Genomic DNA, 26,022 nt, shown 5'->3' on the forward strand with positions numbered 1-26,022 from the left:
TATAAATAATAGTATAAAATAGATAATGATAATATAAGATATTATATAATAAATAGTTTATAATACGTAAAGTCTAAGTAAGAGTAATAGATATAAGAGTAGTATAATAAAGAAAAGACTAAAAGGATATTCTCGCTCTTTTAGTCTTTTTAGTTATTTTAGTAGCTTTTAGAGCTTTTTGGCTACTTTTAGCTACTTTTAGCTACTTTTAGCTATTTTTAGTACTTTTAAGTCTATTATAGCCTAATTTAGCCGTTTTTAGTCTGTTTTAGCTATTTTTTGTCTATTATAGCCTATTTTAGTCGTGTTATAAACTATTATAGACTATTTTAGTCGTTATCTAGTCTATTATAGTCTATTTTAGCCGTTTTTAGTTCCTTTATAGTCTACTATAGCCTACTTTAGTTATTTATAGCCTAATTTAGCCTAATTTAGCTTGATTTAGCCGTTTTTAGTCTATTTTAGTCGTTTTTAGCTCTTTTTAGCTATTTTTAGTCTGTTTTAGCTCTTTTTAGCCTAATTTAACCGCTTTTAGTTTATGGTATAGTTAACTTTAGCCTGTTTTAGCCTAATTTAGCCTAATTTAGCCTAATTTAGTCTATTTTAGTCGTTTTTAGCTATTTTTAGTCTATTATAGCCTATTTTAACCGGTTTTAGTTTATTTTAGTTGTTTTTAGATCTTTTTAGCTCTTTTTAGCCGTTTTTAGTTACTTTATAGTCTATTATAGTCTATTTTAGTCGTGTTATAGTCTATTATAGTACTTTTAAGTCTATTTTAGGCTATTTATCGCCTTATTTAGCCTTTTTAGTAGTTTTTAGTCTGTTTTAATTATTCTTATTTAGTTTTTACGTTTTTTAGTCTTTTTATACTATTAATAGCTTTATTTACTACTATTTTAAGTCTAATATAATCTATACTAATATCTTTATACTTATTACTCTTAAAGCCTATTATATATACTATACTACTATAGGGAATCTTAGCTTAATAAATTAAAAGCCTTTTAATAATAATATACTTCTAGTATCTAAAACTATGTAGTATATATTAACTACTTAATTTAATTAAATACTTAGATAAATAAGTTAATTATATAACTTATAAGCAATAATTTAAAGTATATACTATATTTAAATACTTTAAGAAAATACTAAGTTTACGGAATAATAATATAAAATAATTTATAATATAAAAACAGAATTTAGAATAACTTTATTAATTACCTCGGTAAATCCGCTCCTATAATACTCTAACTCTAGCCTAGGCGTCCTTTAGTTTCTCTATATTACTCCTGCTTATATTATATAATCCTATTAACTATAACTATATAACTGCCCGATGTGGATCGGGTTATAATGCCCTAGCCCTTAGTCGTGTACTGGAACGTTTTGGATTTAATTCTAGATATATTCCGGATTAGTTAGCTTACCTGTTATTACGTGGAGTAGTATAGCGTGGTGGTATACCACTAAACGACACGCTACGAAAAGAACGGGTATCTTCGTTATCCCTAAAGTCAGAGCCGGGAAAAGGGCTTTTAGTATGCTACCGTTACCGTGAACGTATACCTCCCCCGCTATCACTATTACCGTTAAGAAAGTGATCCTCCTTAGCGGCACAGCGTCGCTATTTCTGCTCTACTAAAATATTAGTAAAAAGGAATATTACGGGTTAAAAAGGAAGACTCACGACTTTAACGAATAGCGTTCTAATATCTGCCTACTAATATAATATGGCGGTAGGATAGTCGTGCTTACCCGGTCCGAATAATATAGGCTTAATTATACTAGTCCTAATCGTACTGGCTATATCCTATAATAACCTAGAAAAACGGAACGTATCGCCTAGTCCACTTATAAGAATACTTATACAGGATCTTAATGATATTCGTGTCGCTATATAGTTTATCCTAGTTCTCAGAAGGCATAAAAGATATATAGCGATATAAACCAGAACGGATAATAGGGCGTTTCTTATAGCGTGCCTAGCCCTTAAGATTCTGGTTATTCACTATACTAATATCGTGAAGTTCGTTATATTAATCTAGGGTAGTATAACTTAATAACGATATTATTTTAGCGTACTTCGAGTACGGCCCTCGATTAAGCCCTATAAGCCGCTCGTATCCCCGCCGGAAGTATACCTCGTAGAGCCGGATACATTGCTATACGTGCCACTCCTAGTCTCGGTGAAATTCGGTATCCGTATCTATTTACAGGTAGGTACTAAGTCCTATTATTATCGTTATATTAGCGATTTAAATCTAGATTAATTCAGGATTAATTTAGGATTAATTTAAAGCACACTTACCTCGTATATTCGTATAATCCTAGTCTATAATCGTTCTAACCAGGCTTTCTCCGTGGATATATTTGTATTTAACTTCTAGGTTATACCGGTCCTTAAAAATACTAAACACGGTCCGGTATATATATAAGTATATTTTTATAGTCTTACGATTCGTGAAGTAACGTATAAGTGGAAGAGCTATAATAAAGATTAGCCGCGTATATAAAGGATAAAAGTAAAGATATCGTACCTTTTAATACCCCTTCGCTATACTATCCCTAGATCACCTCTATATAACCGGTAGTCCGAAGGTGCTTATAATTAGCGTCGAGTAGAAATTAATCTATAAAGGACTACCTCCACTTATTAACCTATACCTAATAGAAATAAATAACTATCTAACCATTTCCTAATTCGTAGATATACTAGATATACTTCTAATAGTTAGTATTAGTTTTTATTTATACCCTAAAAAACTTATATCGTTATTTTTATAGCGGTATCTATTATAAAGGTACCGTATAAAAAGTAAAGCAGAGGCGTATAGGTAAAGGCTCGCGTGCTCTTTTCGGATAATCTCCTTTAGAATATCCCTATTTATAAGGCTTATATAAAATATCGGTGATAGATCGTCTCTAATACTAACGAATGAAACGGGCTAACGAATTAGATTAAAGGAAAGAGTCTAAAATGATTAGGATACGCTTTCGTACTTATAAATCTTAAGGTAAGACTTACTTAGTGTTATATATAGCTTACTAATCTCCCTTATAATCTCACGAAGACCTTATATAATAGATAGCGGTACTTTTTCGGGCGGGGGTAGAATATAATTATATATTCTATAGGAAGTAATAATAATCTATAGGATTATGTTTAAGTTAGCTAGCATAAAGATATTTAATTTAATGCTACAGGGTATACGTTTAAGGTCCGGTTATTTAGGATAGTAGATAACGTCTATAACTAGTTAGTTACTGAATTAATCTTAATTAAATCCAGATTAGATCCAGATTAGATCCAGATTAGATCCAGGAAGAGACTTACCGTATCTTTTTCTCCTCCTCCTATTATTTATACATAAATAATACTCGTATTCGCTATTGACTTTATAAACTAAGGCTATACCTTAGATAAGTCTCGTAATAAGGTCGTAGTAGTTACTATAACTAAGAGGGATAATCGTCGAGAAATACTATAGTCTTATCTAATAGTGATTCGTATAGCGTATAAAAACCTATCGAATATTACCTAGGATAATTACGTGGGTATTTTCGGTTATTAGTAGTCTATATATCGTGGTTTCCCGCTCATAGGCTTACTATTTCTCGAAACGCCTTAGTATTACGACGGTATAGCTAATAGCTACCTTCTTAGGAGTAAGTTCTTTAACTTAAGAACGAATAGTGGAAATTAACTCTACTAGCTTATCTATAATCCTATTATAACCCACTCTAAGTTCCGGAGTAAGATAACGATATATAATACCGCCGGTATAAAGGAATATATACCGTGTAATAATAGCTCTAGAGAATACTATACTTATAACCACTTTACCTAGGAAAGCCTATTTAGTATAGTACTAAATAATTTTCTAAGGCGACTTAACGTTTTTAGGATCTAGAGATATAGTTAGAATAATATAGGTAACGCTATCGCTCGCGGTTTAGGGGAATTCAGGGATCGTGGCAGCGAATAGTACGGTTACGGCGTAGAGAGTATTCTCTAGTACTTCCCGGCGGTTATTTTAGTTAGGGTCGGCGGATAGTAAAAGCCCGGTTTAGTTATCGCCCTATTACTAAATAGGTAGAATAAAAAGTTAGTAGGTTACTATTATTATTTTTAGTGTTTTATACCTGTATATCCTACTAGACCTGCCCTTTATATCGCTCCCTCTCCGAGCTCGGGTCGTTAATATTATTATCCCCTCGTAAAGCGTTATCGATTATTAGAAAGTCGGGAAACCTATCACTACTATCGCCTTTAGGGGGCGTATTACTCTCGCTCTAATCGGGAATCAGAATAGTATTATTACTATTAAGCGTCGGATTTAGTGTCGGATTCGGCGTTAAATCCAAAAAGTCAGTAAAAGAATCTAGATTAAAGTTAATAAGGTCGGAATTTAATCCGAATAAAAGATCTATCTTCGCGGTTAGTTAATTCTTCTACTATTAGAATTAAATCGTACTATATATAGGATTAATTCAGGATTAATTCGGGTAGTATTAGATTTTTTTTTTACACGAGTAAAGCTTAATCCCCACCCTCTATTACTCTCCCGTCCCGTAGACCTTACCCGACTATTAGTATAGGCTTAGCGACTAATAGTCGGGCGAGAAGCAAAGGCTATAGTAATAGTCAGGTCAGGTCAGATCTACGCTAAAAGGGGGGGAATAGTCAGGACAGCAGGGGGGGGCAATGGTTAGTTGAACTGTAGTCTCCCCGTCTTTGCCTTCTAGAAGCCCTTGAACAGAAGTGGGGGGCTTGCCTGGAAAGACCGTCGACTCTTGGAGATTTGTGGACACTTCAAACGGGCAGACCAAGAGACTACGCTAAGAAGAATTGCGGTGCCTTGAATGAGACTTGAACTTGGGTACTCGAGGACAACCGCGTCCATCGTGAACTATGTACTCTGGGCTGTTCGTGCAAATTCCCAATCTCTAATCCCCTGCTCCGGCCACCCGTCGGCCTCTGACATACACATGTGCCATGTTCCTATCATCCCCCGTCATGACAAACTTTTCAAACGTGGTCTTGAGCGAATCGCCCTCTTCTCGCGGCGTCATGGCCGACCGCAACGCCGTATCCGTCGTCGTGGTCGTGACCCACACCGCATCAAACTGCTTTCCAACCTCAAAGTTCCCAATCTGGTCCTCGAGACAAAGGACTCCAGCCCCACCCATCGTGGCCAGGTAAAACACCTCCTCTAACGACAGCGAAGAAGCATCGTCTCCTCTGCCTCGGTCCAGTACCACCCTCGCATTCGACGCGATCATGGCCAGCCGCATCACGGCCAGCATCTGCGACGCCCACCCGCCGCCGCTGTCGGTCCCCAACCCGACCTTGATCCCCCGCCGGAGGAAGTCCCGCACGGGCGCGACCATGAAGCCGCCGCCGACGGTCATGTTGGCGATAGGACAATGCGCGACGCCGCATCGCAGGGCCGCGAGGCGTTCCTTGTCGTAGTCCGTCATGATGGTGCAGTGGGCCAGGACGGACCGCCTGCCGAGGAGCCCGAAGGCGTCGTAGAGATCGGCCTCGCTCTCGTACGCCGGGAAGAGCGCCCTGGTGGCCTCGATCTCTTGTTCGGCTTCGTTGAAGTGCGTCTGCATGGCTAGCGTGTCGTCGCGCTTCAGCATTTCGCCTAGCCCTGTGAGCAGCTCCGGGGTGCAGCTGATGGCGAACCTGGGCGTGACGATGGGTTTCACGAGAGCCTGTTCGTCGCCCGTTTCGGCACCGCCGCCGCCGCCGTGTCCCGAGAGGCTTCGAATGTACCGGACACACTCCTCGGTTTCGCGAAGGGAGTCCGCGGCGCCCTGTTCGCGGATGTACTCGGGGGCGTTGCGGTCCATGTTGCACTTCCCCACGAAGGCCCGCTGGCCTTTCGCGTGACAGATGTCGGCCAGGATACGTGTCGACTCGGCATGCCGGGAGCTGTAGTACGACGCCGTGGTGATGCCGTGGCGGAGGAAGTCGCCCACGCTTTGCTCGTACGTCTTCCGCGCGTACGAGGGATCGGAGAAGCGTGCTTCGACGGGGAAGGTGACTTGCTCTAGCCAGTCCAGGATATGAAGGCCCTGGCCGAGGCCACGCATGGGCCATTGCGGCGCATGGTTATGAGTGTCGACGAAGCCTGGGATGAGAAAGTCGCCCGGAGGGAGATGATGGACCTTGGCGCCGGCGGGGAGGGGTAGATCGGGTGTACCTGGAGCGGATGATTTCTGGAAGGCGGTGATACGGCCGTCGGGACTGATAATAAGGGTTGCGTTTTCGAGGATTTCGAGATGAGTGAGGTCCAGAGAATGGATCATAGCTCCGCGAAAGACAAGGGGAGAGCCCATGATAATAGTGTGCAGTGACCAACACTCAGAGTCCAAGACTGCTGTTAGAGGTCAATAACGGGGAGGTATAAATCCTCCAATGAATGAAAACTGTTCGGCTGGATAAGTCATAAATAGGTACAGTCGATTATAGAAAAAACGTGAGAAGGATAAGGTATGGTCTGATTCCATGGCCCTAAACGAGTAGATGTCTGTGTTAAGTTGGTGTGATGTCTCACTGCATGCGACACCACGAAGGCTACCACGATGGCAGCGGGACGGCTCAGCAACAACAGACCTTAAGGCAAGGTAAGGTACCTTAGGTACCTAGATACATGCCTAAGGTACCTACCTACCCAACGTACGAAGGTAGAGCGGCCATTTAGAGTACCTTACCTTACTGCAGATTAGGTAGGTAGGTACCTTAGGTAGTGATAGGCAATAGATGCGGGGATGTGCGGTGCACCGATGAGACCGTGACAAGAAGCCAGACCTCTCAACTCCATGACGCGCAGTTGGTCTCGTTTCGTCTGGGCTTAGGAAACGGGCCGTGATAGACGAGCTGGATGAAATGGTAGGAGCTTCTGCTAACAATGGCCACTGAATTGTTTCATTTCGTCGATGAAGGAGTCGTTAATAATCGACTCATTTCAGGTACCTACTGTACAGCATAAGGTACCTTAGCATGATGGCCGAATCGACCTCCCCCAACGCCTTCCTGGTAGACATTCCGTTACTGAGTCTAAGATTTATGTACAAGTACGAATGTCAGCCCTTTTGTTTCCATCCCATGTTCTCGTCTATGCCTCGGCTCCCTACGTAGTACCCGTGCTATGCAATCGAGACGAAGATACGACGTAATACCTACAAAGAAAAGGTTACAAGGGAAAGAGATGAAGAACAAAAAAAGAAAAAGGAGCCCATCGGTGGACTACACCAGCAGAGATAAAAAGAAAAGGCGGGATAAGGAGGAAAGGGAGAAAGAAGTGTGTTATTCCTCCTCCTCCTTCTTGCCCTTCGCAGCGAGCTTGGCCTTACCGGCCCAATACTTCCGCCACTTCTCAAGCATATAACGCGCAGCCCGGATCGGACCGGCGGTGAAGATGCCCTTGACCGACTGCGCGGCGGCGGGCCAATAGACCGTCTGCTGAATGACGCGGCGGACAAAGGACCGGAGCTCCTCGGGGTCGTCGTTCGCAATCCGACGCTCGAAGCCGCCGCCCGTAGAGCGCTTGAAGGACGAAGACCCGGAGGAGACGGCCTCGGCCTCCTCGCGCGCCGTCTGCTGGATCATGGCGTCGAATTCGGTGGCGGGGACCATGAATTTCTTCTGGTACTGGAAGTACAGCCGGGCGCGGAAGGCGCTGGGAAGACGCCGGACCATGTTGCCGCGCTTGACGGGGTCCATGTCCTGCTCGAGGTTGAAGGTCTCGTCGGGGTCCGGGGACGAGGACGCCAGGTTGCCCGGGGTGGCGGTGCCGAGAAAGTCGACGTTGGGGAGCGTTTCTATGAGAGGCGCGTAGAGCCTGCGGAAGGCAACCATGTTGTTGTCGACGATATCGGTCACCTTGCTCGGGCTCTCGGTCGGGAGCGACATGCGAGGGTCGCCCAGGTAGGACAGCCCGGCGATGGTGGCATACAGCTCGCGTTCGGTGAAGCGGGGCGGTAGGAGGAGGAGCGCGGCGCGGACGGCGGAGAGGAGGTTCACCTGGTTCGCGAGGCGGACGCGGGGGTGGTCCCGCAGGATCTTCACCGGCTTCTGGAGGCGGCCCGCGAGGTAGAGGTTGTTCCACGAGACGAGGTCGGTGCAGAGGTTATCGAGAGTGGTGACGCCGTACTTGATCTGGAGACCGTTCTGCGTGACGTAGGGATTGAAGTAGACGCCGGCGCCCCAGCGATCCTGGGTCACGGACACGAGGCCGGACCCGAACCGCTTCAGGAAGGAATAGTGGTCGGGGTGCTGGCGCATGTTGAGCGAGTGCCAGTGCTGCGTGTGGGATACGCCGAAGATGAGATCGATGGACCGGGGACCCGAAGCCTGGACCTCCTTGAGCGCCGCGGTCGGACGGGGGTGCACGGCACGGTACTCCTCATTGCTCACCGCACGGCTGCCCGGTTTGGCCTGGGGGAATACCCCGGAGCCGTAGGCGAAAGCATACATGATGGGGGCGCGGTACGAGCGCAGCAGCTGGGTTAGCTCTTTCTTGAACTCGGCATGAAACTCCATATGCTGGTTGGTGCCAAACAGCTTGTACGGCAGCTCGGTGAATTCCTCAATCTTGGCGTCGGCGTTGTCCTCCCAGTTATCGGCCGACAGAGTAGGGCCATGGCGGCGGTCTTGCTTGAAGTGTTTCTGGCCTGGCCAGGCAAAGTTTATGGCAGATCCGCGGTGAGTATATGCGGTATAAGGGGGCGGCCGTTCGCACTCGCCACCATCGCGTCTCTCGGCGCCGCTGTTGTTCTTCGCACTTCCATTCTCGGGAGGGTTGACAGCTTCCCGTACAGTAGTAGGTCCTGATTCTTCTTTTGTCTTCTCCTCCACGACCTTCTTTTCGGGTCTATCCGAATAACCGCGTGTAATGACGACAATAGGGCGTCGGAGGACATGGTTTGTCGAACAGTAGATCGGACCGGGGAGGGCAGCGCAAATAGGGACGGCTCCCTTTCGAAGGACGAGGCGGGACGACATTGTTCTTTTCGCGTCTTGGGAACCAAGGGATGAAAACCTCAAAGGTGGCTTTACTCAGTACCTAGGATGGTGACTGTATACGTGGGACCAGAACTGAAATGGCGTCTGGGATGCCGTAGCGACTCGCCGAAGAGGGAGTAGCGCTGGTGGTGTCTGAGGCCACTCGCGTGTGTCTGAGGATAACCGCAGTCAATCGTGGTGGACACGGACAGACGAAGGAGAAAAGAGCATTGCCAGCTGAGGCAGCCGCGGAAGAAATCAAGGATGGAAATAGGCCATGTGATTCTTGTTCGGGGCGTTCGGCGCGATGGGGAATAACGGGGAACGGGCGCTGGATCGGGGCGGATCGGATTGAGACCGGGCGGCACGGGGTTGCGAGCACGAAGGCTGCCCTGTACAGGAGCTGGAAAGATGCTAAAAGTCTTGAAGTGGATAGCCGAATTGACGGTTGACCGCCTGCGTGGATAGCAGTTGAAACGGTTGTGCCCTTGGGTGGGTGAGGGAATTGGAGGGGCAATGGATAGGAGGATCAATTCGATAGGACAGGAAAGCTTTCTTTTTCTCAAGAAAATCCCACGACAGGAAGCTCTTGACTTTGGGTGGGTTGTCCGACAAGCACAGGGCGGGATGTGGCCCGTGTGGATTAGCGACAAGGGACCAGCTGCATGCAAGTACCTATACCTTTCTTCTTCTTCTGTCTGGACCTACCTATCATGTACCTACCCGTATAGAGTACGTGCATAGGGATCTGTACCTCGTACTTCGTACATAAAGGTTGCCGTTAAGGTACGGGTACCTAGGGCAGACATGGAGACTTGTGTCGGATTCTCCACATCATGGATGGTAACATATACGAAAAGCATGTACAACGTACACGTACGAATACAGGTAGGAACATGAAGACCAATCCGGTCGACATGACGTGGGCATTTTCACAAAGAAGGAACGAGGTTCTTGCGGAAAGAGGAAGGGAGGACGGATATAGGTAAACGGAAGAAGAAAGAGGAACTAATAAAGAACCTTACGTGTAATGTAAAAATGGAAACCGAAAACATGCACGAGATTGTTGACAAAGCGACAATAAACCAGCTTCAGTTTCCCAAGTAACCTCTCAGGCTTTCTACCATCTTTGGGGCATCATCGCATCGACCACCAGAGCTCGTTTCATCGTTTCTATTGATCGGCAAAATGACTAGACAGTCGAATGTCGTAGACCTCACGTTGGAGGGATCGAGTTCGGAAACGGAGTCCGAGCCGGGATCGGAGTCTGTGGGTTCCGATTCCGGGTTAGAGGCTCCACAGACACCAGGACACGACGCCAAGGATGGATGGACGACGCCAATGCGACTACATCACGTGACTACGTCTCCAATCCCGCCCCAGACCTTTCCCGTCTCGTCGAATCGACTAAACAAACATTGTCGTCCGTTCCATGGACGCGTCGTCGAGTTGCGAATTGCCGCCATGAGATCACATACTCCGTCTGGCGATCCTCCTAGCGGGCGCAGCCCACTGCCTGGTCGGTTTCGTGCCAGCAGTGGTTCTGCTCTGCCCCGGCCCAACACGTTCCTCCGCGAATCCAGGGTACGCCGTACGTTGTCTCGAACAAAATGTTCAAGCTGCTAATTGTGATTGTGGGAACCTCTCAGGCCTTCCGCGCTACCCAGCCCAGTTATAACATCTTTACCGGTACCGAAAGCCCCTCTCGGCGACCATCGTCCCGCCAAAGCCAGGCCCATGCGGCTGCTGCCGAAGCGCTGCGTGCGGCGTCTAGAGAGAGTTCCAAGGAAAATCTCGCCCCGGCCGACGCGCAAGAGTACGAATCGCAGCGCCATGTCATCGAAGAGCTCAAGGCCGAGATCAGTGCCCTGCGCTACACCATCAGCACGTTCGATTCGGAGAAACAGATGGCCGACGCCCGGCACAATGCCGACATGGAAGATCAGCGCCGCCGCGCCCAGGCCGATTTCGCCGCAAAACAAGCCGCCGAGTCGGAAAAGTCGCAGGCGCTGCGCCAGCTAGAGGCTGCCAAGCAGGAGCTCGACGAGATGAGGGAGACGTCCAGCCAAGAGAAGCTGAGCTGGGAAAGGAAGATCCGTGACGCTGAAGACGAGGCTCGCCTCTTACAAGAGCAGCTGGAGGATCTGGCGACGGCCAAGGACGAGGCCGCCCGCATCCACGACAAGAAAATCACAGATGTCGAAATGCAGCTGCAGGCGGCGGAGAAAGCGACGCGCGAGATGGATCAGGAAGGGCAAGCACGGGAGGCGGCTCTGCAGCAGGTCCAGGCACAGCTGGCGGAAAAGGATAACCAGATGGGGGATTTGGAGGCCGAAGTGTTGCGTCTCAAGGCCCAGACGGGCGACGCCGAGACCATGGCGATCATCAAGAAGGAACTCTCCGAGCAGGTCACGCATATCAGGACGCTGGAATCTACGAATCGAGAACAGCTTGCCGAGTTGAAGCACCTTCGGCAAGTCACGAGGGCTGTGGAGGTGGTGGAAGAGGAAAAGCGCTCTCTACAGCGCAAGCTGGATGCCTTCCGAGCCGTCGAGGACGAGCTCGCCGAGACGCGTATGCAGCGCCAACGCCTCGAGGATGAGAGGTTAGCGTGGACGGCCTACCTGAAAACCACGAGCGAATCGGGCGATCATCTCGAATTCGAGTCGCCCGAGGCCGTGGCGCGCGCCCTGGTTCGAGAGCGGCTCACGTCGGCTTCGTACATGGACAAGATGGGAGAACTGCAAGCAGAGCTGGCGGCGCAGGAGAGCACGATCCACTCCCTGGAGACGGAGGTGTCGAGGCTCAAGTCCGAGGTCGAAAAGGCCAAGGTCAGCGCCAACGCCTCCAGCGCGGACAAGACGCGCATGCGACTGGAGCGGCAGCGGGCCCTGGCTGCCAAGGAAGTCGAGTACCTGAGGGCGCAGCTTAAGATGTTCGACGCCGAAGACGTGACTTTCCAGCCCGAGCAGTTTGACGAGCAAAGAGCGAAGCGAATCCAAGAGCTCGAAGACGTCGTCGACCAGTACAAGGCCGAGGTACAAAATCTACACGCGGAGCTATCCTCCCGGGAATCGTTGTCCCAATCGACGCCGACGCCGACGCCGACGCCGAGCGTGGGGAACAAACGACCGCGACTGAATGACGACCACGGCGCCGCCGAGCCGACAAACTCGGCGCTCGCGGAGCAGCAGCTGGCCGAGCTGACGAGGAAGAAGCGCAAGCTGCAGGACGAGTTCTCGGCGCTGCAATCGCAACACGCGCTGACGGTGAAGGAGCTGTCGGTGGCGCGGGAGCAGGTGCAGGCGCTCCAGTCGTCGTCCAAGACGCGGGTCCTGGCGCTGCGGTCCAACCCGACGTCGGACTACGAGAGGGTCAAGGTGGCGACGCTCAAGGCGCTGCAGGCGGAGAACGCGGAGCTGCTGGCGCACATGATGCGGGACCACCCGGGGCGGGGGGCGCAGTCGTCGCCGTCGCGGTCGTTCCCGACGGTGCCGGCGTCGCAGCTGGCGGCGGCGCGGCGGGAGGTGGACGAGGCCAAGGCGGAGACGGCGAGCGCGCAGAAGCTGGCGCGGCGGCTGCGCGAGGTGTGGGGGGCCAAGTCGGCCGAGTTCAAGGAGGCGGTGTTCTCGACCATGGGGTGGGTGGTGACGTTTATGCCCAACGGCAAGATGCGCGTCGAGTCGCAGTACTACCCTTCCCGGACGGACGAGCACGAGAACAGCATCGTGTTCGACGGGGAGCGCGGGACGATGAAGGTGGGCGGTGGGCCCAGGAGCGCCTTTGCGGCCAAGATCTCCAACCATATCAAGTATTGGGTCCACGACAAGGGGTGTATCCCTGGTTTCCTGGCGGCGTTGACTATTGAGTTTTACGAGGAGAAGATGGCGGGCGAGTGAGTGAGGAATGAAGGAGATGTGACGATGTATGATGGACTGTGGCCTTTTCTGTTTTCTTTCTTTCTTTTTTTGTCCTTTCCGTTTCTCTTCTCCTTAATTACCTGATGTGCATACGCATCTATACCCATGATATGGCAGGGTAGGACAGGTCACCTAGAGGTTGGGCGTTAAAAGGGAGGCAGCAGATCCCTTGGCTTGGGCTTTTTTTTTTTTTCCTTTTTTTATCTCCTTTCTTTTTTCCTTCCTTTCTTTCTTTCTTTCTATCTTTATTTGGCTCGTTTTTCCTTTCTTTTTTTTCGAGCAGGTCTTTTGCTTTTCAAATTCATCAAGCGGCGGCATGACTTGTCTGTCTGTCTACCTTCTACCTTGCTCCGTTGTCCCGCTAATAGTCCTTCGTACTTCGTAGTCGGTAGTGGCGCAGCGTTGCATCCCTGGTAGCCACTGGTGGCTGCTGCTTGTGTCACGGTCCGTGCACGTGCCACCACGTACCCCGCCCGGGCTAAACCTTAATTCATCCTTCCCGCTGCAGCGCGACCTCGCTAGGTCACACGAAAGCAACTTTCTGCCGCATTCCATTCTGACCCTGCTTTCTGCTTACCTTACCTTAAGGTATATACGATAGAACGGTTCGAATGAAATGATGGTCTCGGTACTGGCCAGGCCGAACTCAGCCGGACAGAGGTGCCGTGGGCTGACTCACTGACGCTTGGGTCTGTGCCATCACTGCCATCCCCGTCTTGTTCCACGCTTCAGCCCTTCAAGCCGCTGGTGTGAAGATCACACACAAAATGGGATTCGGATCGGGCTGATGCTAATTATGGAGGAACATCATGCGACTCCCGGTTCAAGCAGAGGCCGGGCGATGCGTTTTCAGACACTGGCAAGTCGTGTCATTTCTATGGCCAGCCGTCGAGCCACGAAAGCGTCGTTCTGCTCGACTCAGCCCTCCCCAACGCTGGGGCCAAATCGCCTTGGCTTTGTACTAAGCCCAGCCAAGGAAGCTCGGAAACTCGGAAACTCGGAAACTCCAACATTACGGATGGCTGGGTCGGGTACGTCCTGAAACCGGGACCCTCGCAACATGCTGGTCCGGCCGAAAGTCTCTCATCAAGCCATCGAGCATTAGCTTACACCGGGCGCAACGTTAATGATCGAAAGCCCTTGAAACACCGCGGCGTTTTCCGGCTTTTATGACGTCGTTATGTCCATGGAGTACGTTGTACACGTACGTGTACAGTACAATATTACCGGGTATCCGTACCTACTCCGTACAATTTCCCTTCTGACCCGGAGCCTAATAATGTCGTTCGAGCGTCATTCGTTGCTCAGTACCTTAGGTACTTCAACTTCGGACTTCGGAAGCTGTCATCCGGGAGCTGGGACGATACGATGTGTTTTCTGCTTTTTTTTTCCGCTTCCGCCTTCATTCATCTTCTCCCCGTGCTTCTTTCCCCGTGCGAGCTCCACTATGAAGCTCAACATTTTCATTTCCATCCCTCTCAACACGTCGAATCCCCATCTTCGGATCAAAAGATGTACAAAATCAAGCCCTGCCAAGCACACCGGCTCTCTTCGACCGTTGAACGGCGGTAATAGATCGGACCTGACCATGGTCATCGGAAGCTCCGGTCTTTAACATCGGACTCGGGGACCGGGCAGCCAACATTCATGATTCATCCTCCGTCCCAAACCCGGAGAGCATTTTCGCCTCCGAGATTCCATGCTAGACGGCCACGGATTACAACCTTCCCGCCGAACCAAGACGAACAAGATTTCGAAACAAGGAGAGGAACTGATGGCCCCTTGAAGGATACTCTACTCACTCGCAAAAGCCCGACTCTTCTCATAGCCATCAGAGCCAGCCAGCTAACCAGCCTCGATCGTCTCAGAAGCTGGGATTCGAGGGACAAGGGGACCCTTTGCTCTTCCGTATGAATCTATTTAGCGGTCGGTAGCGGAATAGTCAGTCCCAGTCGACACGCTGCCGACGGTACCATCAACGTTGCTCTGGTTGCTCTGGTTTGAATGCCTCCCATCGGGAAATCCATACCACTTATTGGCAAGGACAGGCATCCGCCGCCATAGCTATGCCGCCTCACTCGAGAGGGATATCGGGGGTATCGTCTCCTTCCAGCCATAGGACGACACTGGTTCCTCGTCTTACGGGCTATGGGAGCGATGCCAACACCGAGGCATGGCGTTCCTCCCCCCCCCGCGAGCTTTACATTGGTCGATGTGCATCCTTGGCCTTCTCACTCCTCACCTTGGTGACGATAGGAATTGTTCTTCACTTCTTTTTCCGCATGAGAAGAAGGAGTTTCCGGCAGAAGTGTGTTTCCCCTGGGTTCCCTTTACTTCAATTGCTTCTACTGACCCGTATGTGCATGCAGGTTGATCATGTTCGTCATGCTGTCTGATGCCCTACAGGCCCTATCATTTTTCATTTTCCCCATTGTCGATTTCGCAATAGGGCCCGTCCGATCCGATTCAACGTTCTGCCAGATCAATGGCTTCATCTTATCGCTGGGCATCGAGTCCTCGGATATTGCCGTCGTATACGTCGCCATTCATACAGCTCTCTACATATTCAAGCCCTCACAGTCGACTGGCCAGAGAGGCTTGTATCCCTACCGCCGGGCGGCCTACGTACTTATCTGCGTCATCCCTCTATTGCTAGCTTCACTCGCCTTCATTCATTTCCCGGCGTATACGAACGATGGCCTCCTCTGTTACCTGCCCGTGCATCCGGCCTGGCCATGGCTGGCGCTCAGTTGGGTTCCGCGCTACATTATAATTGCTACCCTCATCGTCCTCTATAGTTGGGTCTACTTTTATGTGGCCTTCCTCATGAGGACCTTCGACCAGGCCAGCGGGGAAAGGAAGCGTCAATGCGCCTTGGGAGACTGCCGTGCCGGGCGCCGGGTGGAACGGAACCGAAGTCGATATTCGTTGGGCTCCTTGCCTCCCACTCCTCCCATCGCTTATCACGGCCTCATCCCCGTACCGCCAGAGTCACGCCGGGGTTCTGCGACACATGAAGTGCGACGGTGGGAGTCGTTGGCTTCTTCGGGGACATCACCCGCCGACCAGAAGAAGCCTAACCGACATGACGGCCGGCGGCACACCTGGAAACAGGCTTTGTTCCCGCATCCTATTCGCTGGAAAGAGCCCATCTTGCGCGCCAAGGAAAAGGTCAACGCCATCCGCCGGCCGGGAAAGGCCTCTGGGGGCCTTCGTCCTGGCCACACCACGGTCGCGAATCCTCCCAGCGCTGCATCTGCCAGGCACGAGCACGAAGCTGAGCCCGAAGCCCCTCAAATCCCTTCTATTACCGTCGACCCTCCTTCGCCAACCAACGATGACGTTGCCCAATCTACCACGTCTCTCACCCCGACATCCCTGCCGGAACCAGCCTATGACCCGCGACACGGTAGGAGTGATGGCGACGGCCAGTCAGGAGATACTCCACTGACTCGCGGGTCTTCCTCCCGTTCCGAATACTTCAATCACCTCTATCTCGCCAGCAGCACCCATCCCTGCGAGGAAGAGCAGAGGCCAAGAAGGAGCACGGACTCGACTTTGCAAACCCTGGATCCTGCTCAGAGACCCCGTTCCGACAGTCTCGCCACCATTCAACAGGTTCAGAGCCACCATTGCAACTGCCCGCTCGCCCCGTGGGGGACCGGTACCAGCGCGTCGTCCATCGGCACGGCAGGCACGGCAGGCACGGCCCTTTCCCCCACGTCGGCAGACTGGGCCGCTGTGGAGGCAGAAGGAGGATCGGACACGGACACGGACGCACCCGACTCGATGGCCTATGAGCGCGACCAGCTGCGGCGCCAGCTACGCTACCTATTCATGTACCCGATTGTCTACATCCTCGTGTGGGTGGCGCCCCTGATCTCCCACGTGATGCAGTGGAAGAGCCCGCAGAACGACGCGCCTTACGCCGTGGGCCTGTTGAGCCTCATCAGCCTGTGCATTCAGGGGTTCGCGTCCGCGACGCTGTTCGCCAGCCGGGAGAAACCCTGGCGGTACGCGCGGAAGAGCACGTTGCATCATCCGGACGAGGCGTTTTCGCGCGGTTGGTGCGGGCCGTGGTCGGGCTCGTTGTCGTGGAGAAACTGCTTCGACTGGAGGGCGTGGTGGAGCAACCATGGGGGGAATTCCGGGGTCGGACGGACGAAGGAGGAGATGCATATCCAGGGGCGTTTGGCTCGTATGCGGCGGGACTTGGAGTGTGTCGAGTCGGAGGAGCAGCGGAGGCGGCGGGGGACGCCGGATGGTTCTGCGCGACGGAGTGCAGGAGGAGAGGGGCGTCCAGGGATAGAGTGGTGGGAGCGGATTGAGCATGTGTACGGGTCTGAGTATGGATTGGATGAGGTTTTGGAAGGGGATCGTGAGGGTGAGGGTGAGGGTGAGGGTGAGGGTGAGGGTGAGGGTGAGGGTGAGGGTGAGGGTGTGGGGGCAGGTGTCTGATTCAAGCACGGTCAGAGGCATACATACAATCCAGTCTGCCGGGAGAGCATTACTTGGCGCTCCGGATTTGGGGGAAACGGACAAAATGGAGTGGAACGGGAATGGTGTTGGTTGGTTCGATTATTAACAAGCATGCAGACCACATTGGCCAGGTGGCCGGCCGGCGTTGGGGAGACTGAGGGCCTAGGAATCTAACCAAGGTTTAGGATGATACCATTGTCGTTTTTTTCTTGGGTAGGGAATAGAGTATAGGCTGTCTCTAGCAGTAGCGTATGGACACAAACATGGAGGCGCAGACAATAGTCGAAAGTTGAAGGTGGAATATTATGTTATGTGACGTCCAACTCGCCCAGAGTAGACGAGCGCTTTCCTTCATTCAACTAGGTAGGAAACTGCTGCTTCACCAGGATGAGTCGGCAAAGAGAATCAATCTCCCTGTCGACGAAGACGGGAGACTCGACCTCACAGGGACCCGTTTCCATTATCCGTTAGCCCCTGGAAAGCTCAACTTACCAAGGGCACATTACTCTCGCAAGAATCGCAAAAAGCCCCGGGCAACAGCGACACCGTCATGGTCGAGATTCGCACGGGACAGCGCCTCTCCCGAGAAGTCGTCAGTGAAGATGCCCTGCCTATTTCGTGTGCGCACGATCTCGGTGACGATGGCGCCCGTGAACTCCGGGTGGCCTTGGACGGTAATGTAGCGTCTAGGGCTGTAGAAACCTTGCACGGGGCAGAGTTCAGTGTGGGCCAGAGGGAGGGAATCGGGCGGGTTGGCGGTTACGACGTCGCGGTGCATCTGGTGTATGCGCTGTGGTTTTTTTGGGGGTTTTTTTCCCCCGGAAGCTATGGTCAGACGGGCTGTTTGATGTTCGAAGTCGGGGAAGAAAGCACCGGGAACGTTCACAAAACTCACCAGCTTCTTCAGCCCGAATAGACTCTTCCCCGTTTCGGTCAGGTCGACTTCCACAACGGCCACCTCCCACCCCTTATCGCTCCGCTGGACGGGGACGCCCAAGGTGCGGCCGACAATCTGGTGGCCGAAGCAGACGCCGATGACACGTATCCTCCCGCCTTGGATGCAGGAGCGAGTATAGTTGACGAGGTCGCTGATCCATGGCTCGTCGTCAAAGGCGTTGTGCTTGCTGCCCGTTATGAGAATGGCGTCAATGTCGTCCGGGGAAGGGTAGGATACGGGAACGATGTCCGAGTCCGGGACGACGTGGTGGGCTGTGACGGTTAGGAGAGAAGACAGAGGGACGTCTTGAGATTCGGCGGCGCGGAGTAGGAGTGAGGTGAAGACGCCCGAGTAGCCATTGTACTGCTCTTTGGTGTTTGGGAGGGGGGTGTCGGTTTCGAGGATGGCAAGCCGAGTGGGAGGAGTGTGGGAGCCCATGGTGACGGTCTTTGAGCCGGAGAGCGGAATTATGAAGATAGTACAGGTGGATTGGATAGGATAGTCCGTATGTTGTTCAGCTCGAGGATGACAGAAATCGAGCTGAGAAGACCGAGGCGAGAGATTCCGTGGGAGATGGGAGTTGGAGTCGTCGTGGACCTCGGATGCCACGATGGCGACAGGCCGATAACGGGGACGATGATAAGACTGACTGGGGCGATAAGATAAGTTACCAAGATAAAGATAAGAGGTGCCTTGCCTCAATGATAAAACGATAAGACAACCTCTAGCCGATGCTACCCCCGCCCGGGATTTCTAGCAAACGCGTCATCCCGCGAGTACTGTTGATGGTTTGCTGTGCATTGTGATGGCTGGACAGAGCACCGGCAAGTTGTGCGAGATGTCATTGCGTCCTTCCCTCAATGCCTTCCTAGCCAAGGCCAGAGACGCATTAGCAAGTCCAGCCGCCCAGAGACCCAATCCATTGACCTTGGTCGTCGGCAACGAATCTGCAGGTAGCACAGCTCCTCGCACCTACTACTCCAGGCCGAAAGAATTTGACAAAGCAATGGACCATCGAGTTGCTAACTAACACCCCCCAAAAAGACCTCGATTCCCTCTGCTCCGCCGTCGTGTACGCCTACCTCCGTAGCACCACCCTGCCCAGCCCGACCCTCCACATCCCGCTCTCGAACCTACACCGCGCCGACCTGGCCCTCCGACCCGAATTCACCTCCGCCCTCGCCCGCGCCCACCTGCAACCGTCTGAGCTCCTCACACTCGACAATTTACCCTCCGTCCTCGACCCACGCGCCACACGATGGGTTCTCGTCGACCATAACGCGCTCACAGGCGCCCTCGCGAAACGCGGGTTCAGCGACCACGTCGTCGGATGCATCGACCACCATGCCGACGAGGGCCGCGTCCCGCCCACAGACGGAACGGACGAGCCACGTGTCATCGAGAAATGCGGCAGCTGCGCCAGTCTGATCGCGGGCTTCTGCCGGCCTGCGTGGGAAGAAGCACTGCGCAGCCGCGGGGGCCAGATAGAAGAACCGGATGCACATATCGCGCGACTCGCCCTGGCTCCGATCCTGGTCGACACGGCGGGACTGAAGGCGGGAGACCGAACCACCGATGCTGACGTGCAGGCGGTGGAGTTCCTCGAAGGCTTGCTCCAGGACGATCCCAGCTACGCGCGGGATACGTACGTGGACGAGCTGATGCGGACGAAGGAAGACCTGTCGGGGTTGGGGTTCCGCGACATCTTCCGGAAGGACTACAAGCAGTGGGAGGAGCGCGGTGCGGTGCTGGGCATTTCATCGGTCGTGAAGGGCCTGGACTACCTCCTGGGCGACAAGGCGGGAGGCGATGCCGAGGTCTTCCTGGAGGCGTTTCGCAAGTGGGCGGAGGAGGAGAAGAAGCTGGATGTGGCCGTTATCATGACGACGGCGCGCCCGGGTGGGGAGTTTCAGCGGGAACTGCTCGTGTGGGCCTTCAACGAAGCAGCTGTGGCCGTGGCCGAGGGCTTCGTGGATACATTTGGTGCCGAGTTGGGTTTGGAGACTTGGCGCGAGGGGGGGTTAGACCTCGTCGAGGGGGGTGTCTGGAGAAAGGCATGGAAGCAAAGAAATGTTAAGCATAGTCGTAAGAAGGTGGGACCTATGCTGCGAGAAGCGATGAACGGGAACTCGAGGCTATAGATAATATAGTTGGAAGTTGAAAGTGATAAAAGAAAGACGAGTAGACGAAAAGACAACCCTAATATCTCTTCAGGCGGCAGGCCGTATTCTCTCAGGTTATGAACTCGAGTGACTACCGCGCCATACCAGAGTCGATGATGAGGACATGAGGTCGCGGTAAATCACCACAGACTAGAGATTCTGGAACATCGTCCCTCCAGGACTTGGGTGCACCATAATTAACGATCTTACTGAATGATTGGTACGTACCTTTATCACCGTCCTCCTGACTTTCGTTTCCCCTTTTCGGAAATCAACTAACTTGATTAATAATCAATTACTGTACAAAGATGAGTCCAACCTCGCCCTCGGAGCGTTGACCTTTATTCTTTACCATGACATCTCCTCGTGCTTGCTTCAGATGGTTAAGTCCCTGGACTTCCCTTTCTCATAATACACAGACCACTAGACAACGCTAAGATGGAGCGAGCCGTCCTGATGCGCAGACGGAATCTCCACAAAGTCCAGGCCTCCCTGACTTGCACAGCTGCCACAGAACAGATGACGAATGCTTCACGAAATGGGGGCGAACTGCGCCTCGTGTTTCTTCTTTTACTTTGTCACGGTTCCCGTTTGCCCAAACTCCCCACCAAGAACCCCAAATGGTGATTACAAAAAGCGCAGGCTACCCTGGCTCCTCTCGACAAGACCCTCCACATCCCTCCGGACAGTGCGCAGCTCGCGACGGAGATCCGCCACATCCGCCCCGCCCGGGTTCAGATTCGCCTGCGGCTGGCCGGGCGACGGCAGCGCCGCCTCGCAACGCGTCAACAAGTCCCTGACCGAGTTCCACGTGATCTCGCCGTTGTTCGTCACCGCGCCGTGGCGCCTCGTCTCCTTCTGCCACGCCTCCGCCGCGAACACGATCAGCTCGATGACCCGGATGCGGCGGTTGCCCGTGAACCCCGTCTCCTGCCGGTCGAAGACGTTCTCCAGCGACCGCACGATCTGCTGGTATGGCACCTTCAGCCGGACGAACAGGCTCACCGGCCACGTAGGCTGGGCTCCGATCTCGCCGTCCTGCCGGTAGTCCAACGAGTACCGGCACAGCTCCGAGAGCACAAACTCGATGGGGAAGATGGCGCTGTCGAGGTGGACGCGGTGGGCAATCGTGAGGATCTTGTCCGACACCGACTCGTACTGCGCCGCCACGACCGCTACGCCTTCGCCGGCCTCTTGTAACCGAATCGTCGCCTCCTCGTGTGTCTGCTCGATCAGGTTCGACCATGTCTGCTTGACCGTCGCAGTGTTATGATAATTCGCCGCGTCGTAAATCAAGAGACACAGGTCATAATAGCAGGCTTTGTCGGCATAGCTGTTGAAGAGCTGTCCAATCGTGCGTTAGCGGGCATGGCCGTACAAAATATCATGGGGGCACGAAGATGGGGAGAGGAAAAAGAAAGAAAGCAAGAAAGAAAGAGAAAAAAAAAAAGAAAATGAGCTCACCTCGGAAAGGTCCCGGACCCGACCGTCTAGAGCCTGTTGAATTTCGGCCTTTTTTTCGTCGTTGATCCGCGAGTCGGCCCGTAGCCTGTCGAGGAGGTCCGCCTGGATGTTGGCCACGTCGAGTTCTTCGGTGATGCTGTGGATCAGGATCCGCTGCTGTTGTTGGCTAATGCCCACCGTCTTCACCTCCGCATTGGCCTTGGCCCTGCTGAGGAGAGTGACGCGGTCCTTGATGCCGATGGCAAAATCAGACATGGCCAGCTCGGCTTGCACTTCTGCCGCTTCGAAGTACCTGGACCTTTGGGTGTAGAACCGACAGAGGAGATCCGCGTGCTCGAGGCTTGTTCCGGCCAGGCGCTGGAGGAAGGTGACCACATGCGGCGAGTCGATCGACAACAGACGATCACTCCACCCTTGCTGAATATACCACTCGTAGAGGTCAAAGTGGAAGACCTCATCGTCTGACCCGTTGACGACCTCATACGCTTCGAGGCGTTTGGTGCCGAGAAGCGTCAGCCGACCGTCCACTTCCTCGGGTTCTTGGTTGATGGCCGCATCCAGGTGGCGTAGCGCATCGTGGATAAGGTCGTAGCATCGCTTGCGCTCGGCGAACGCGTTGGCACGGGGATCGTTCGCGGGCTTGCCTTCATTCACCCAGGACAGGGCGCTGTTTCCCCTGTCACGCTCCTTCGCCACGACCAAGCACAGCTGGATGGCGCCGGCGTAGTATTTCAGCTCGACGTACTGCGAAACGGCCGACGACAGGTTGATGAAGGACAGGTTGCCGGCGACGCGCTCAAACAGTCGCAGGCTCTCGTGGAGCAAGCTTCGCGACTGGTTGCTGTTCAACGCCTGCTCCGACGCCCTCTTCAACTGCTCCTGCGCCTTGAAGATGACCACATCATCGGGACTGCAGAAGCTCCCGCACCGTCTCCGCAGGGCATCGGCCACCGTCTCGACGTTGGATCCGCTCTCGATGTTACGATTGACGATGGACTTGACCAGGACCTTGGCGAGATCCTTGCCGGAGGCCTGGGAGAAAAGCTTTTCGAACGTGAGCTCCCTGAGTTGCTGTTGCGTGGCAGGCTCCAGGCGCATGTAGATGTCGCTCACGCGCTCGTCGAAGAGCATGAGCACGAACGAGATGCCTTCGGAAATTCCCTCCATGAGCTTCTGAATGGCGTGGAGAGCCTGGTGTTCGGCTTGCAAGGCGACCTCCTCCTGTTTGCTAGCCACCCGTTGAAGATCAACGGGTCCCGCAAGTCCCTGGATGAAGCCCCGGTTGGTATTCAAGAAGCGCCGTAGTCTTTCTAGCTGCTCCTGCACTGTGATCAGCTTCGTTGTGGCTATCTTGGAAGTGACGAGGGCCCCGTTGGTAGCGACGACGTTGGACTTCCAAAGCGTCCTGATCAGGCGAGTGAGGTAGACGCAAAGGGCGTCGTGCCTCGAGGAGAGCCGGACCGACTCGGTGGTGAGAGGCGTGCTATCCGTCTCCGCAATGGTCGGCTGGCCGCCGTAATCGACGAAAACCGTCCTGGCCCGGTCTTCCGTGAGCTGATCGATAGCACGGGGCGCACCGGGACGCGAATCGCCCCCGTGTCCGCAAGCGACAGCCAAAGCACAAGAGATGGTTTCCACCCGCCCGTAAAGTTGGATGAACTTGCGCGTCTCCTGCTCGAGACCTTCATCCCCCACGGCGCTTCGGATGGCTGCCGCAAAGACATCGACTAGACGTCGTCGTCGGATGACATGAACACCGGTGTTGGTCAGGACGGCAAATTCGCTAGGCGGATCGTCGAACTGGACGGCAAGCTCGTTGCCAAAGCCGAGGGGTTGACTGGCGGCCGCGAAGGGTTTGGTGATCAGGCCGACCGCCTCGGCGCGGCTGCCGATGTCGATCCAGTTGCCGTGCTCCCAGTACTTGAGCACGGAAGTGGGACCGGTTGCTTTGATTCGACCGGTTTCCGGGGCCGAGACGAAGAGCAGGTCAGAATTGGGCTGGTTCTCCTTCACGACAAAGTCCAAGAAGTAACCGGGGGGGAATCTCTCTCCCAGCCTGCTCTGCTCGAGGGTTCGGGATGACAAGTTCAGCACCGTCTCGCCGGCGCTGTTAGCTACGGTATGACCTAGCTGATCGGAAGGAGGAAACTTGATGTATTGCACCATCATGCTCTGGGGCGCGAGACTGGATGCGCCGCCGAGCATGTACGAGGCGGAGTTGGTGGCGCTGAGAAAGAGACGACAGCCGGTATTGGTGAGGGCCATGAGATGGAGTTTCGGGGTCTCATTGGAGGAGATAGGGCTGATGGAGACAAAGTGCATCTTATCGTGAATAAGGGGCGAGCCATTAATCATGTGAGTGATGTCTCGCAAGCAGTGGTTCTTCTCCTTCTCGATGACCTTGGTGAGCTTGTTGGGGTTTTCCATATGGTACGTTCGGATGGTCGACGTGGACGAGAGAGTGTAGAGAAGCTTGCGCGAGTCGTCGACGACGATCTGAATCAGATGCTCTGGAGTCTTGGCCGACCAGAAGGCAGGCTGGAGCGTCACAACCGAGGTCCATTTGGGGTGGGTGTGGTTGATGCGGCCGCAGCGGTTGGAGAACCACCGCTCCTCCTCTTGATAGTAGAGCTCGTTGATGTCGGTGTCGGTGCTTCCGCCGAAGAAGATGCGGCCATCGGCGGACCCGGCGAGGTGCCGTACGTCGGTTCCCCGCAGGGACAGGTTCAGCTTGGTCTGAAAGAGGGTGACGGTCTTGTTACCAGCTGCGTTGGTCTGGGCTGAAAGACCCAGGAGAATGATGTCGGAGGCTGTGGCGACGACCAGCATATGGGTGATCTCAGCGACGAAGATGCCGGGCTTGGGGGGGACCAAAGCGACGGCGTGGATGGTGTGAGGCTGGTCTTCGAAACCGATAAGCTCGGGGTCGGGATGGGTATAGTCCCACAAGAACAGCGAGTTGTCAATGGCAACCCAAGCATGGTTAATATCGGCGAACAGACCCATCAGTGTCTGTAGCTGACCGGCGTTGTAATGGTTGAAGACTTCGTTCGGGATAGGGTACATGTGCGTCTTGTGGAAGGGAGCCCAGGCGGAGTCAATGTTGATGAGATCGTAATCCGAAGAAACGCCAGCTAGAGATGAGAAGCGGTTAGCAAGGCATCCGCCACGGCATCGATGACGCACAGGGGGTGGGAAGGGAAGCAGTCCGTACATCTCGCGTACGAGTCGAGCTCGGGAAAGCTTTGATCAGCCTGAAGAAAACGATTGACAGCCTGGGCGGCCTTGGTCACGGGTGGCACATCTTGCGGCGGTTGTTGAGCTTGCGGAGCGACGGAGAGCGGACGGCTGGCACCGGGAGTCGTCGGAGCCGGAGCGGAGACTTGATGAGGCCTCGCTCCTAGAGGACCGGCAGCCCCTACGCCGGATCCGGCATTATTTGCGTCATTCCCAAACAACCTCCTCCTCACGGGGTCGTCGCTGTTGGGTTGAAACCGCGATATTGCTGGTGTGTTGATGAAGGCGCCAGGAACGGGACGTGCCGGCGTGAGTTGAGGATACGACATTGTTGAGGACCCAGGCAGGATGAACCTGCTCTCTTCGACGATTGATGGAGCAGACGGGCAGAAATTCTCAAAGCTGCAAGAACTTCAGTTGATCCAGGGCAAGGCGTGGGCCAGCAAGGGCTCGACCGGAATAGACTCAACCATGCACCTAGGAAATGGGTGTGCGAAACAATTAGTAGATATCAGGGGGGGAGATGGCTGGATGGCTGAGTGGCTCTCGACGATAAATGAAAAGAATCGTCGGGCAGGAGGTAGAAGCAGCGAGGTGGTGGAGCGAGGTCGTCAAGCGGCACCTCAATTGGATGATTGGTGGTGAAGGAGAAAGACGTTGCAAGATCAACAACCAAAAAGGTCGAGTAGTCGAGAGAAGGCGCGTGGAATTTTCGCGACAGACCCGGCGTTGAGAGCAAAGGTGCGATGGACGCGCTAAACCGAATCGGGCGCAAGGCTGTGATGGTTGGAGGAGCTTTGGGCA

At 53.1% G+C, this 26,022-nt stretch overlaps 7 protein-coding genes across 7 annotated transcripts; 3 read left to right on the forward strand and 4 right to left on the reverse strand.

Annotated features, from left to right (window-relative positions):
* Positions 1–4,841: 4,841 nt before the first annotated feature.
* On the reverse strand, positions 4,842–6,537 carry SODALDRAFT_326407 (guanine deaminase). The gene has a single exon (XM_028610158.1). The coding sequence runs from the start codon at positions 6,349–6,351 to the stop codon at positions 4,951–4,953; it is 1,401 nt and encodes a 466-aa protein (XP_028470035.1). The 5' UTR covers positions 6,352–6,537; the 3' UTR covers positions 4,842–4,950.
* A 409-nt stretch (positions 6,538–6,946) lies between these two features.
* SODALDRAFT_374583 (Mmp37-domain-containing protein) lies at positions 6,947–9,882 on the reverse strand (the record flags this gene model as incomplete). Its single annotated transcript, XM_028614685.1, has 4 exons — positions 6,947–9,033; positions 9,108–9,475; positions 9,597–9,680; positions 9,827–9,882. 4 exons carry the CDS (start codon positions 9,880–9,882, stop codon positions 7,322–7,324), a joined length of 2,220 nt encoding a protein of 739 aa, XP_028470036.1. The 3' UTR covers positions 6,947–7,321.
* A 568-nt stretch (positions 9,883–10,450) lies between these two features.
* Positions 10,451–13,254, forward strand: SODALDRAFT_287328 (spindle assembly checkpoint component MAD1). The gene is made up of 2 exons (XM_028608568.1): positions 10,451–10,603; positions 10,669–13,254. The coding sequence occupies exons 1-2, from the start codon at positions 10,484–10,486 to the stop codon at positions 12,916–12,918; spliced, it is 2,370 nt and encodes a 789-aa protein (XP_028470037.1). The 5' UTR covers positions 10,451–10,483; the 3' UTR covers positions 12,919–13,254.
* Positions 13,255–14,888: 1,634 nt separating this feature from the next.
* Positions 14,889–17,659, forward strand: SODALDRAFT_10730 (hypothetical protein). The gene is made up of 2 exons (XM_028606509.1): positions 14,889–15,247; positions 15,309–17,659. The coding sequence occupies exons 1-2, from the start codon at positions 15,006–15,008 to the stop codon at positions 17,395–17,397; spliced, it is 2,331 nt and encodes a 776-aa protein (XP_028470038.1). The 5' UTR covers positions 14,889–15,005; the 3' UTR covers positions 17,398–17,659.
* Positions 17,539–18,990, reverse strand: SODALDRAFT_326412 (glutamine amidotransferase class-I). Its single transcript, XM_028610159.1, has 2 exons — positions 18,314–18,990; positions 17,539–18,208 (listed from the first exon to the last, which is right to left on the reverse strand). Exons 1-2 carry the CDS (start codon positions 18,791–18,793, stop codon positions 17,921–17,923), a joined length of 768 nt encoding a protein of 255 aa, XP_028470039.1. The 5' UTR covers positions 18,794–18,990; the 3' UTR covers positions 17,539–17,920.
* Positions 18,991–19,193: 203 nt separating this feature from the next.
* Positions 19,194–20,496, forward strand: SODALDRAFT_269129 (exopolyphosphatase; the record flags this gene model as incomplete). Its single annotated transcript, XM_028607642.1, has 2 exons — positions 19,194–19,308; positions 19,400–20,496. The coding sequence occupies 2 exons, from the start codon at positions 19,194–19,196 to the stop codon at positions 20,494–20,496; spliced, it is 1,212 nt and encodes a 403-aa protein (XP_028470040.1).
* Positions 20,497–20,755: 259 nt separating this feature from the next.
* SODALDRAFT_287337 (nucleoporin Nup157/170) lies at positions 20,756–25,895 on the reverse strand. The gene is made up of 3 exons (XM_028608569.1): positions 25,196–25,895; positions 21,982–25,115; positions 20,756–21,861 (listed from the first exon to the last, which is right to left on the reverse strand). Exons 1-3 carry the CDS (start codon positions 25,545–25,547, stop codon positions 21,145–21,147), a joined length of 4,203 nt encoding a protein of 1,400 aa, XP_028470041.1. The 5' UTR covers positions 25,548–25,895; the 3' UTR covers positions 20,756–21,144.
* Positions 25,896–26,022: the final 127 nt, after the last annotated feature.

The sequence above is a fragment of the Sodiomyces alkalinus genome, assembly GCF_003711515.1.
Source record: "Sodiomyces alkalinus F11 unplaced genomic scaffold SODALscaffold_1, whole genome shotgun sequence".
Lineage (NCBI taxonomy): Eukaryota > Fungi > Ascomycota > Sordariomycetes > Glomerellales > Plectosphaerellaceae > Sodiomyces > Sodiomyces alkalinus.